This window comes from Talpa europaea (genome assembly GCF_964194135.1).
Source record: "Talpa europaea genome assembly, chromosome: 9".
Classification (NCBI taxonomy): Eukaryota; Metazoa; Chordata; class Mammalia; order Eulipotyphla; family Talpidae; genus Talpa; species Talpa europaea.
Window position 1 is genome coordinate 112554840 of NC_140076.1, and position 12993 is coordinate 112567832.

The following is a 12993-nucleotide window of genomic DNA, read 5'->3' on the forward strand; positions in this document are numbered from 1 at the left end:
AAGGCAGGATAAAGGGATAAAGGGGGTGTGGGACGGGCCTGGAGGCAAGTGAGGTAAGATCTCACTCCTCAGAGACCAGTTTAAGGAGTTTGGATTTTATTTTTAAAAGTGTATAATGGGCAGTCACCTAAGGGTTTTTAGTAGAGGAACAACAGGAAGGGATTCGACAATTTAAAAAGCAAACACTATGCAGAAAACGTATTTAAGTAAAGAAGAATGGATGCAGGGAGCCAGCTGCGAGGGAGATTGTGGCTCCGGTACAAGCAGGCCTGTCGAGCACAGTGATGAGCCAGCAGCAACAGACACCCAGAAGTATTTAAGGCTTTCTGTGGAGGATAAGGAAGATGAAGTGTGAACTCAAAAGGTTTTTTTTCTTGTTTGCATTACAAGTGGAGTGGATAATAACATCATTTATTAAGATAGCAAATACATTCTTAAACTGGAGCTCTCCATTCTGAACTTGGGTAATTAATGTTTTGAACTTACAGCAAGACTTTTATATTCATTCCTGTCATTTATTTATTGGCTCATATATCCAGTCAATTAAGACATTTAAAAATCTTTAGATATTTAAAAATCCAATGTCTTCTGTTATTCCTTCAACCTTTCTGTCCTCTTTACATTTGGTGAGTCATACTTAGTAATCATTTACTAAGTTATTAAAAATGTAACAGGGGGACACAATTAAGTATTTAGCCTTTCAGTGCATCACCAATAATCTTTCTGGGCTGGCACTGACTCATTAAATAACACAGCTGAGGTTAGTAGCTAACAGCAGCAATAATAAACACTTAGGATGTGCCCGAGGACTTAATGTTCATTATTTAATTTTGTCTGTATGATGTTAATTTTTTCCATCCCCAAACACTTCAGTGAGCTCTTTTTATGTGTCAGGAACGGAGACAGGAATTATTGTCATCCCCATTTTAGAGATAAGGAAATTCAGGCATGGAGGCAGAGTAACTGGTCTTAAGTTACTTAGCTAATAAAGGGCAGGGGTATAACATGCTTGAAAATGCTCAAACAAATGCTGATAATTATTGAGGTTGTATTTGTATATCTATATTAAGTTTCATTAATTTCTCTCTCTTTTTTTAAAAGACTTATTTATTTATTTATACAAGCAATGGGTACAGTCAGAAGCGTGGGAGGGTGAGAGAATTCACCAAAGCGGGGAACAGAACAGGCAGACTGACGAAATACACTGCTGAGGGGAGCAGCGGGAACAGCAGGAGAGGTCTGTCATGCCATGTGGGACCCTCGCCGGTGGCCGGGGATCGAACCGGCACTGCAGAGGCTGCGGGCAGCTTCGCAGCCCAGCGCGCAACCGATGCGCCGCCAGGGGAGGCCCTAATTTCTCTTTTTATCCATCAGTTCTCGCTCTTTCTCTCTCTCTCTCTCTCTCTCTCTCTCTCTCTCTCTCACACACACATACACACACACACATCCCCATGAAGAATTTTCCCAGATCAGTTTCTCAAAGCACGTCTCAGTGTTATAGCTACATTTTCTATTTTCTATACATTCTTTATGCTATTTGTCACATTTTCTGTTTAATAAAAGGCTTTTCTCCTTCTGCCCTCACAAAGTTTACTTTCATCAGATAATGCAATTCTCTCTCGATCCCTACTTTCAAGTATTCCTCTTCAAATTCTAGTATTTTTTTTTTAGGTTAGAAATCAGTTGTCAATGTTACATAGTAGGGCCAAAGAAATCAAGACTTTTATACAGTTGAGATTTACTACTTACATTTTAACAAACACTGCTCTGTTTTACAAATCTTTTTTATAAAATGGGATAACTGAATTTCACAATAGTCTATTTGGGCTCAAATAACAATACCAAAAAACTGGCTGTTAGTTGGTAATTTAAGAAAATAAAAGCAAATAAGATAAACAAGATTATGAACTAACAGGACTTCTCCTGTCCCCATTTCCAAAAATGTATTTTCAAAAGAATACTCTAGTTAAAAAAAAAGGACAGTAAGTTCTTGTGATGCACTGTAGTTTTATATACAAGTAAATTTCATCTCAGAAAAACACCATCCTATGACCAGGAATATATAAAAACTTCTCTATCAATATCAAATCATGATGACAGCTTTTCCGCTTAGATGAAAAATAGCTGTTTTACAAGGGTTGGAACTTCAAGAAATAAAAGCCAGGAAATGCTACAAAGATCTAACTGTGACTTTAAAATTCAGGAACTCAACACAAGTATTTTACGTATGTGTTCGGTTTCAAAGATTGTTTTTACTTAGTTTTAACAGCAGAGCAGCTACATTTGCATATCTTCTCACTTAAAATGCCTAGCATGCTTCTGCAGGTAAAAGATACCAAAATAAATCTTTCCTAAATAATGTAATAACATACCTAAGAAAATTCTCACCTTTTAGTTTCTGGAGGTCTTCCTTCAAATCAGGCCCTGCAAGCATGAAGATACTTTCTGACACAGGATTCTTATCTGTAAGACTTTCATTGCTGGTGTTCACAATGGCTGTACAGTTCAGTAATGCCACATCTCCCTTCCTGGGGAAACCAATCAACCAATCAAGAGTAAGTGTCAGGAAGAGAAAGGAGATACGAGAACTAGTTTCTAATTCTTCCAAAACTTTCTATCCTTATTCCCTTCACAACATTGATTTTGCTAGCTTACAAGCTAAGCAACAGTAGAAAAATAGTTCCTGATTCAGAAAAATATATCTTAAAAACATTGCTCTCTCTCAGTAAACCATCAAGTTATTCCTTTCCTTCTTGTGTATTTCTTCTTCATTGTAACAGAATGCTTACAGAGTTAAAAGTGGTGGTTTTAAAGAGTTTAGACACAGCAACATTAGTATAGCTAAAAAGTGGAAACAACCCAAATATATATCAACTAATGAAGTGAGAAATTAAATGTGGTATATCTATACAATAAATATTATTTGGCCTTAAAAGGAGTGAAGTATTGATTTGCACGTTAAGTCACAATTGATTACTTTTGATATGCCCAGAATATGTAAATCTATAGAGACAGAAAGTAGATGGAAGATGGCTAGAGCTAAGAATTTGGGTAGAAACAGGATGGGATTGCTAAAGAACACAGGATCTGAGTTAATAAAGATGTTCTATAATTGTAGTGATGGTTAAATAAATTTGTGTATATCCTACAGACCAGTGATGTGTACACTTAAAATTTCTGAATTGTACGGTAGGTGATTTATATCTCATTTAGAGTTTTTATAAAAAGGAAATGTGCTACAAATACATGCAACAACATAGATGAACATTCAAATAGTTATGATGAACAAGAGAGGCCAATTAAAACAAAATGTATTATGATTTCTTTTACATAAAACTCTAGAAAATGCAAACTAATCTATAGTGACAGAAAGAACAAAGGTTATTTGGGGATGTGGAGACAGGGAGCGCAGAAGAGAGATTACAAAGGGACACTCAAAAAATCTGAAGATAATAAATATCTTCACTAACTTGATTGTGATGGGTTCATGGGTTAATGTATGTTAAAATTTACCCAATTGTATACTTTCAATATGTGCAGTTTACTGTATAGCAGTTATACCTCAACTAAACAGTAGATGCATACACAGAGCAATATTCCAACAATATGAAGGCTTACAGAAAAAAAAAAAAAGTTCAGAAAAAATTCTAAGAAAAAATTGGGAGATAATATCGCATCACATGATTTAATCAAAGAATTACCAAAGAACCACTTTTCCATTAATGTCCTTATTATAAAGAAAAGGTGATCTAATAGTGTCCTCCTGAAATGGTTCCGCTGCAGTATCAGAAGCATTTAATTCATCTTCACAGGAGTCACCCCAGCTTGGCAGTGTATCCACATCCACAAACTGGGAAGGTGCACCCAAAGGATCCATGGAATGGGAGCTTCAGCTTGTCTCTTCCTGGATTCCTCAGCAATTCAATATGCACTGGAGACTTTAGTTTAAAAGAAAAGAAAGAATTGTTTTGATCGAGAAGCACTAATACAACTTTATTTCTATTAGAGTGAAACACAAAAGTCTATTGTGAAGTGTACGACATCTGACCACACTTACTTAAATAGTCCATAAAATCAGTGTACCACAAAGAATTGCTTCCTGTTTCAGCTTTTCTGAAACAGGAAGAAACGAGGATTATTTAAGCACAAATTCTTCCTAAAGACTTCTAGTCACTAAAATCACATGGCCTGTCTCCTCTACTGTCCAGAAATATAAGACCCTTCATTCACTATTGAGTGCCTGCTACTGAAGGGAAAAGTGCTAGGAGCGTCAAGAGACAGAGAGATAAACAGTAAGAACAATTTAAAGAGTTTAGTCTAGTGATAATCTGGAGGTTGTATTGAGGAAGACAAAATGAGAAGCAGGGAGGTCACTGCAATCAAGCAGTCAAAGACAATAAAGGTTTGAACTGAGTGTGGTGTGACAGCCAATACACAAAGGAAAAATTAACAGGATTTGACAATTAACAGGATAAAGTAAATGAGACTGAGGGGGCAGGAGGCTGCTTACACACAAATGCAGAATCAGAAGACGAGGACGACATGAAGATATTAAGTGTCAAGCGGTCAGAGAAGTCATAGGAAATAGATAAAAGAGGCTGCGAGAGAGGGGAAGTCCAGGTGATGCAGTAAGTCATGGTAAGTTGAGGTCTCATTCAAACCATGAGGGGAAATTACACAAGGATAAGAAACATTTGAAAAGATTACTTTAGCTAGTTACAGTGAAATCCAGATAGGGCAGGAGTGAAGGCAGATATTACGACAGTAAGCTAGGTGAGAGGGTGAGGAACGGTTAAATTCAGAATGTATTTAGAAAATAGGTCAAATTGCTAAATGAATATGAAGAAGAAAAAGAACCAATTCAAAGATAATGAAACCACAGCCCTCCAACCCGAAAGGCTGCCCTGACCTCAGTGCTGGTCAGTCTGGGCACCGACTGGAGCCAGGATCATAAAAGGAACAATCAGGTTTGAGCTCAATGGGCCAATCATGTTCAAGCTCTCCAGCTGTCCGTTAAGGGCTTCAGCTAACTGTGTGAATTGAAAACGGAAGAGAGCTGATTAGTGCTGACAGGACCAATCAGTTGCTTAGGACTGAAAAAACGATCAGATCAGGTTTATAGGGTAGGAACCCTTGAAGAGGACATAAGGCAGGGCAGGAACCAGAGAGCGTTAGCAGCCAACCTGCACCTGCTTCCTGCTGAGAGGTATGGGATACTAACTGGGGACACTAAATGGCCTGGGCCTCAGATCTGGCACAACACACTAGTACCTGTTCTAACACCATCGGGTGGGAAACGTGATCATTTATAGAACAATGTCAGAAAGGCTTTGGAGATTATACTATGAGAACATTGTTGGAAGGGATTATTCCTTAAGTGATACTTTTCTGAAATTACTTTAAAGAAATTAATCCTAACTAGAGATGGGTATTGAGTTCACCCACTGGCCTTCGAAATTGGAGGCGACACAGCTCTGCTGCTGTGTTCACAGTATTCAGACTCGATCTGGACGAGACAGAGGACGAGCGGACACCACCCGTTCTCCATGACTGAACGGCCTCCAGCTCAACAAAGTGACACCTTTCAGGAATTCATAGATTCAAACGCTCATTCACATACTTTTGATAGCAATGAATCAGGCCCAAACTTCTTCACTGTAATCTAAAAATTTTCATTAAACACAAATGTGATTTCTAATCTTCACACCTAAACGCCAACTTTCAGAACACACTTGCTCCTTTCTAACTAGTAGGAATAGCCATGCAGATTACACTTGAAACATACCAAAAAAAGGGGGGGGGGGAGAGCAGCATGCAGTGGGGGGGGGGGACCCTCTTTCACCTAGCATTACATTATTCTTGACTTGAAGACAGAGTTTCCTGATTTCTAAATAACATTATATTACAATTGCATAGCAGAGTGCTTGGCACAAAGCAAAGCATGATAGAAGTTACCAGTTATGTCACTGGCGCCACTGCTGAGATAAAAATATGTCTTCCTGGGCCTCCCTGGTGGCGCACTGGTTGAGTGCTGGGTTGCAAAGCTGCCTGCAGCCTCTGCAGTGCCGGTTCCATCCCCAGCCACTGGGCGAGGGTCCCACATGGTGCGCAGACCTCTCCTGCCGCCCACTGCTCCCCTCAGCAGTGTATTTCGTCAGTCTGCCTGTTCTGCTCTCCGCTCTGGCTCTGGTGAATTCTCTCACCCTCCCGCACTTCTGACTGTACCCAGTGCTTGTTTAATAAATAAATAAATCTTTAAAAAGAAAAAAAAATATGTCTAATATGTGGCAAAACCCAAACACTCACAGTCAGTTTCCAATAAGCACCAAATAAACCAAACATAAATTGCTGAATTGAGATACCCTCTTATTTATCTGAATGTCTTCCCTGTAATGGTTTGTTAATTCCTAACACCTACATCAACCTGCCATCTGTTTTCTCTGACTCTGCTCCTGGGCTACGAGGAAAAAAACACGATGTAATTTTCCTGTGTCACCCAGTCCTTCCATCAACACTATTCAACGACTGCTGTGATCATCCTTGGCTGACTCTCTACAATCCCACGTAGCATCTGTGGTAGACAAAATGTCCTTCAATGATACCTGCCTCCTGGTATTCACACCCTTGTGTAGCTGACTCCTGTGATGAATTACACTATGTAGTCAAGAGGGTCTTTCGGAAATGAGCGTGTGACTTCCAATGCCGAGTCGTAAAAGTTACTGTGGCTTTTGTCCCTCTTGCTCTTGGACGTCTTTCTCTGGGGAAGCTAGTTCCCCAAGTCCTCCCATGACTTGAGCCCCAGCAGCCCATGGAAAGGTCCCCGTAAGGACACAGTGAGCATTCCTGCTAACAACCAGCGTGGACTGCCGGGCAAATAAATGAATCACCATGAAGTGGATCCTGCCGGTCCTGTGAGGTTTCAGATGACTTCAACACCAGCTGCCATCATGACTGCAGGGCATGAGAAATGCTGAGCCAGACGCACACAAGGAAGTCTCTTCTGATTTCCTAACCCACAGGAACTGATAAATGCTCATTTCTCATTTGCCCATTATGTCCCGGGCAGTCATTCTGTCTATCCGTCTAGCTCTGTTAGGTGCCAAAATTCTAAGGGAAGAGACAGGCCCACTAAAAAGCACACAAACAAATAATCATAGGAATAAATACAGTTAAAATCTGTCATGGGTATGCTATAAAGAACAAGGGGTGGAGGTAGGGGAATTAATTTAGTTTCAAAAAACAATGTATCTTCCAAACAGTGACAAAACCAAAGCAGTGGGAAATTTTTACAGAGAGGTATGGGTAAATCTGGGTGCCTTTCAGGGGCAGAGGGGAAGAGGCCAAGACACTAAAGGAACTAGGGCGGGCACAGGGAATCACCGGGCATTAGATGCGTTGCAACCATGCTCTCCAATCCCTACCATAATCCCACAAAAAGGGCATTAGAACTCCTATTTTACAGCGAGGGCATCAAGACCCAGAGGGTCAATTATCAGCTCAATATAACATAACCAGTAATTTGTAGCCCACGATCTAAACTGAGGACCTGGCAGCATTCCCTCTACACTGAATCACACCGCCTCCCTTCTGCTGCTTTGAAGAGAGAGAGGTCATAGTTCACATAAGCTTAACTTCCCTCCAGCTTGAAAAATCCATATTCATCCCCTACTTGCCACTTCAAATGGTTTTAGGGTGTATTCCCTATTTTCATGCCTGCCACATCACCTCCCTGTAAACATTTTATTCCACTTGGAGAGCTCTCGTCTAGGAGAATGTAATCACATTGTTACAGGGCAGGGAGAGGGGCAGCCTAGACCCTGCAAACCTGCCTATTCTAAATGGGCTCTGCCATCTGCTGCATCAACACAAAACATATGAGACTTTAACGGGAAGGAACTTTAATACAACTAGGAAACAATACAGGAAAGGCAAAGAGTCTAGTTTCTAAATGAAGCACCCAAAGTGACCCGTCCCCTCGTGGGTCAAAGTCCATCCAAATGGGATTGGCCCAGAGCAAGGCCCCAAAGCCTGCCACAAGTCTAAAGCACCTTCCAGTGGGGACCCACAGAAAAGGGTCAGAAACAACCAGACAAGCCCGGAAGGAAAAGAACAAAATCAAAATCAAGATAAAAGCTGCCACTGTCACCTCCCCAGGGGTCTCACCCACATCTGTGTCACCCAGTCCACAACCAAAAGGCAAGCGCAGTTTCTTCACGTGTCTCTAGGCTCCAAGCACCTCCTCCAGGTCTCCTTCTGGCTCCATCCTGCTTCCTTCCTTCCTCAGTCTCCTCTGCAGCTTCTTCTCTCCCCGCTCAGCTCCACCCTCCCCTGGGTGGGGCAGGGAACCTGGAACCTCCCCCTTTCCTGGGGACTACCCTGCCACTTAAGCTCTCCCTTCACAGTATCTTCATCTGCCCTTTGCCTCAATTCTAGCCTCAAATTTTTTTCTGGCCCATTTCTTCTAAATACAGCTAAACGCCTCTTCTCACCACTTGAATGTGTTCTTGCAGTTTTCCTTCCTTTCTTCCATTTGCTCAACCTACTGCCATTACTTCCATCTCTAAAACTACTCTTTCAAGGTCAACGATAAGCCTGCAGATCAAAGGTCAGTCAAATTTTAGCTGCATTTGCCACTATTACCCCCTTGAAACTCTCTTCTTTGTGCACACTTGATTCTTCTCTGCCTCCACTTGCCTCTCCTCAGTAGGATATGTTAGCTCTTCTTCCCAGATCCTGACAGTCACTGTGACCCACAAGATAGTGGGTGTTTAATGAGTAATAAATACTATTTATTTAGAACTCTTATTGCGAGGCAAATTTTAATGGCATCATATGGAAAGTGATATAGCTGTTAACAAAGCAAATTATTTTTCAGCTCCATCTCTAAACAGAAATTGATTTTTCTTACAAAAAAAAAAAGATAGAAAACTCTCCCCTCCCAAAACACATTGAAAATATGGCAAATGGAGTATAGCAAAGTCCAAAGTCGAGAGAGGAAAATATGATCCCTGGTACTTAAAGGAAAATGGTTCTTAACATTCTTGGGGTCACAGACTCCTATGAGAATAGCAAGATAAAAGACCCTCTCTGCACCCAAAATCTGCATAATGAGCTCACTCTAAAAGGGACTTGCGAATAGATTTCAGAGGACTATAGATGCAGATTAAGAATCCCAGTGATAGAATGAAAGGAAATAGAGTGCTCAGGTAGGAAGGGAGAAGGGAAGGCCATAGGAATCTATAGCTATAACTAGAAATTAGGGTAATACTAAAAAGGAGCAAGAATCCACTGTAAATCAACTGACAGTTAACAGTTCAATAAGCAAATACTAAGTCTTAGTTAAAAAGGCTCCTGAAGCAGGAATTTTATGTCCCAGGATCAAAAAGTTTACTTGGGATAAACAAAAGATTCCAGAATGGATTAAATCCATTTCTTAGCCTTACTGTCTATTGATAACAATCTTGGTCAGTACTTTCTTGGATGAGAAGAGGACAAAGAGAAGTCACTTTTATCCTTGGTAATGCGACTGCATATGAATATGAACAGCTCACCATGCCTTCCTTTTTCCGAAATCTTGTCTTCCTTTAGCTTAAGTTCCCAATTTTTAAAAACAAATCCTGCTGGGCCTCCCAGGTGGTGCAAGGGGTTAAGCACCGCACTATGAAGCAATCCACAGCCTCTGCAGCATGAGTTTCGATCCCCCGAGGGCAGGAGAGAAACCCAGGGAAGCAGACCTCTCCTGTCTCCCCCACAGCTCCCCTCAGCAGTGTATTTCAGTCAATCTGCCTGTTCTGCTCCCCACTCTGTCTCTGGTGAATCCTCTCACCAGCCCCCCCCCCCCCCATCTCTGGCCTATACCCGGTTCTTGTATGCATAAATAAATAAATCTTCAAAAAACAAAAAACAAACCAAATCCTGCCATCTTCTAGTTTAAGATGTTAAGATGTGCTCCAAAGATTCCTTTATGTAATTGGATAGGCTTTATATGATTATAATGAGAGATTAAATTTTCATTGACTAAACTGGGCAGAAACAGGCAGAACACCCTAGATTACTATCTCAAAACACCTACTTTTTGTCCAGATAACAAGGAAATGGTATCACTTAAAACAGAAAAGCAAGAACTTTTAATCTGTTTACTTGTTCTTCAAAATGCTTACACTGATTAAACTGACCTGGACAAAGTACAAACAGACCAGCACTATTTCACTTTTTTTTTTGGCATGAAGTACAGGTTTGCCATTTTTTATGTCTTTGTATTTCAAAAATAGAGTTCAGGGTAATTGGATATTTGTGCTCAATGCCCCCTTTCCAACACCAAATCTATTATATTGAAGACTCATTCTATGCAAACAGAATAACACTTTTAACAAAGTCGTTCAGATGGAAAAACAAAGTGAAGCGGTCAAATATATATTAAAAGTACAGTAATTACTGTAATCTGAAGGGGATGCAATTCCAAGACCCCTAGTGGATGCCTGCAACCACATACAGTTAAAGTCTATGCATACTGTTTTTCCTATACATACACACCTATGATAAAATGTAATTTATACCTTAGGTATAATAACAGAGCAACAATAAGAAAATAGAACTTTGTAACAATATGCTGTAGTAAAAGTTATGTAAATGCGGTCTCTATCAAAATAGCTTAACGCACATATTTTCGGACTGCAGTTGACACTGGGTACATAAAATTGTGGAAAGCAAAAGTAGGGCTAACAGGGACTACTTCACCATGAAAATATTTCTAAGGCGTGTCAATGGCCCAGGTCAAATTTAACCTCATTGCACAAGTTCTAATGATACGTTAGCAGCACTACCTTCATATTAAAGTTTTCCATTATGTTTCAATGATAGGATACTGAGCAATTTGAAACAAAAATAAGAAACTAGTGTACTCTTGAAACACTGCATTGGAAACTTATAAAATCCATTATATTAGCACTCAATCTCAGTTCCTCTTATACCAACTGTTCCTAAAATTTTATTTTCCATTTGTGGTTTTCCGTTCCCATAATATTTAATAATGTTAAGAGAAAATTCTTTAAATGTAAAATAACTCAAATATAAAAATGAACATGTGTTCAAGATTCCATTGAAGTTGTAAGGCAACCAGGTGGATGAGAATGGGGATCCTCAAATCACGCTCATTATAAATCAGAAATCCTGAAGTGAAAGTGCGTGGAGGTAATGCTTCCAATGAACCTCTGAAAATTTGGTCTATAGGGAAAACTACTCATCACTGACACTATCCATCTACAGCTTACCCGTTTAAAAAATAGCTTTCTTAGCATCAAATAATCTAAGGGGTGTCATCTAGGAAGACTAGACTCTGCAATTTCCCACTGAAGCACACATGCCCCCCTATAATAACACAAGGCACAACTCTGAAAGATAAACTATATCCACCCACTAACTACTCCCTTCACAATCAGTCTTTCTGAAATAGTGTCGCCACAATTTCCTCCCTCCTTAATCATCCAACCCACGGCAATCCTGCCTCGAAACACCCATTTCACTACATCTCTCTAGTCGTCGCCTAGTCTCCACTACTGCGACTTTGCTGAATAGGAACGTGTTTTAAAAACTCAAGAAGCGTCCACAGGAGATCCGACAGTGTAAAGAAAGTCTAATTTCTAGGCTGCCGCAGACACCTCATCCAATAAGCGAGGCCAGACAGAGGTTTCCTTCATTTGCCAGACCGAGTGTTGGGGTTCATCTTCCACAGCTGCAGACATCACAACTGATTTCGGGGCGCTCCAGCGCAGCTCACCAATAGAAGAGCAGAGGACTGCCAGGGAGGAAAGCCGAGGCCGCAGGGGCCGCGCCCGGGGTGGGGTGGGGGGGTCAGCGCCGGTCACCCCCAGCCAGGCCAATGTCACTCCGGGGACCGCGGGGATCCCGCGACTCGGCACCCCGGCTTCAGGGTCCCGGGCCCGGCCGGGCCACCCCGGGCGGCCGCGCACCCCCGCCCCGCGGCTGCGATCGCCGGCCCGCGCCCCTGCGCCCCCCGCGCCCCCTCCCCAGGGGCGCCCCCTCCCCAGCGGCGCCCCGGCGCCTACCCTCCTCGGCCGGGCGAGCCGCCGTCCGCGACAGCGCCCCGGGCCGAGCCGCCCAGCCGGCCGCAGGGCAGGCGCCGCGGCTCCTGCTCCCCGAGACCGCGGCGAAGGCGCCCCCGCCGCGCCCCCCGCCCCGCGCGTCCCGTGCGCCCCGGCCGCGCCCCCGGCCCGCTAGTCCCGCCTCTCACAGCGCTCCGGGTCTCCCATCCGGGCGGCCGGCGGGGCCGGTGAAGCGCCGCGCAGGAAGAGGCCGAGCGGCCTCCCGGGGCCCCCGGCCAGGAACGCGGGGGGAGGGCGCGTCCGCGTCGGGGAGGCTGGAAGCACCCGCCGCAGGGGCCCGGGGCTGGACGCGCCGCTTCCGCTCCGGCCGGCGCCCACCAATCACGCCCGCGCGACGTCACTTCCTCCTGAAGCAGCGGGCGCGCCGGGCGGAAGCGGGCCCGCGCGGACCGGAAGCGGGGCCTGGGGGCGGGCCCGGCCGGCTGCAGCCGCGTGGAGGCCGCGGTGAGTGCGGCGGGGCCGGGCGCGGGTGAGTTCGCAGCGCCGCTGAGGCTCGCCCGGTCCTCGCGGCGCCTCCGCGGTGTCCGCAGAGACGGAGTGGAGGGAGCCCGGCCGATCAGGGGGGTGGGGGGGCGCCTGAGCGGCTGCGATCGCCCCGGCGCGGTACCGGGAGGCCGTGGCACCCACCCCGGGGGGCGCGCGCCCCCCCTCGCGCTCGCGGGGCTCGCCGGAGGGTGCCCCCGCGTCGTGCTCGCGGTGCCGAGCGCTCTCCACGCCCTCCGGACCGGCGATTAGCTCGAGGGACGCCTGACAGGTCTGCTGCTGACAGTCCTGCGTTAGCGCATCTGGGATGCAACGTGTTTTGGGGCGCGGGGCGAAGATGAGCAAGTGGGGAGTGGTGGGGGCGCGGGAAGGTCAGGTAGTGAGCTGT

The 12993-nt window shown here is 44.0% G+C and overlaps 1 protein-coding gene across 1 annotated transcript in view; it reads right to left on the reverse strand.

Annotated features, from left to right (window-relative positions):
• Positions 1-4021, reverse strand: part of GDAP2 (ganglioside induced differentiation associated protein 2) — a gene marked incomplete at its 3' end in the record, with an annotated part of 40959 nt that extends 36938 nt beyond the window's left edge. Inside the window, exons 1-2 of the mRNA XM_084244353.1 lie at positions 3702-4021; positions 2389-2528 (exon numbers count right to left, since the gene is read on the reverse strand). Coding sequence (XP_084100479.1) covers positions 2389-2528; positions 3702-3877 — 316 coding nt within the window. The 5' untranslated portion in view covers positions 3878-4021. The remainder of the gene's footprint in view (positions 1-2388; positions 2529-3701) is intronic.
• Between the last annotated feature and the right edge of the window lie 8972 nt (positions 4022-12993).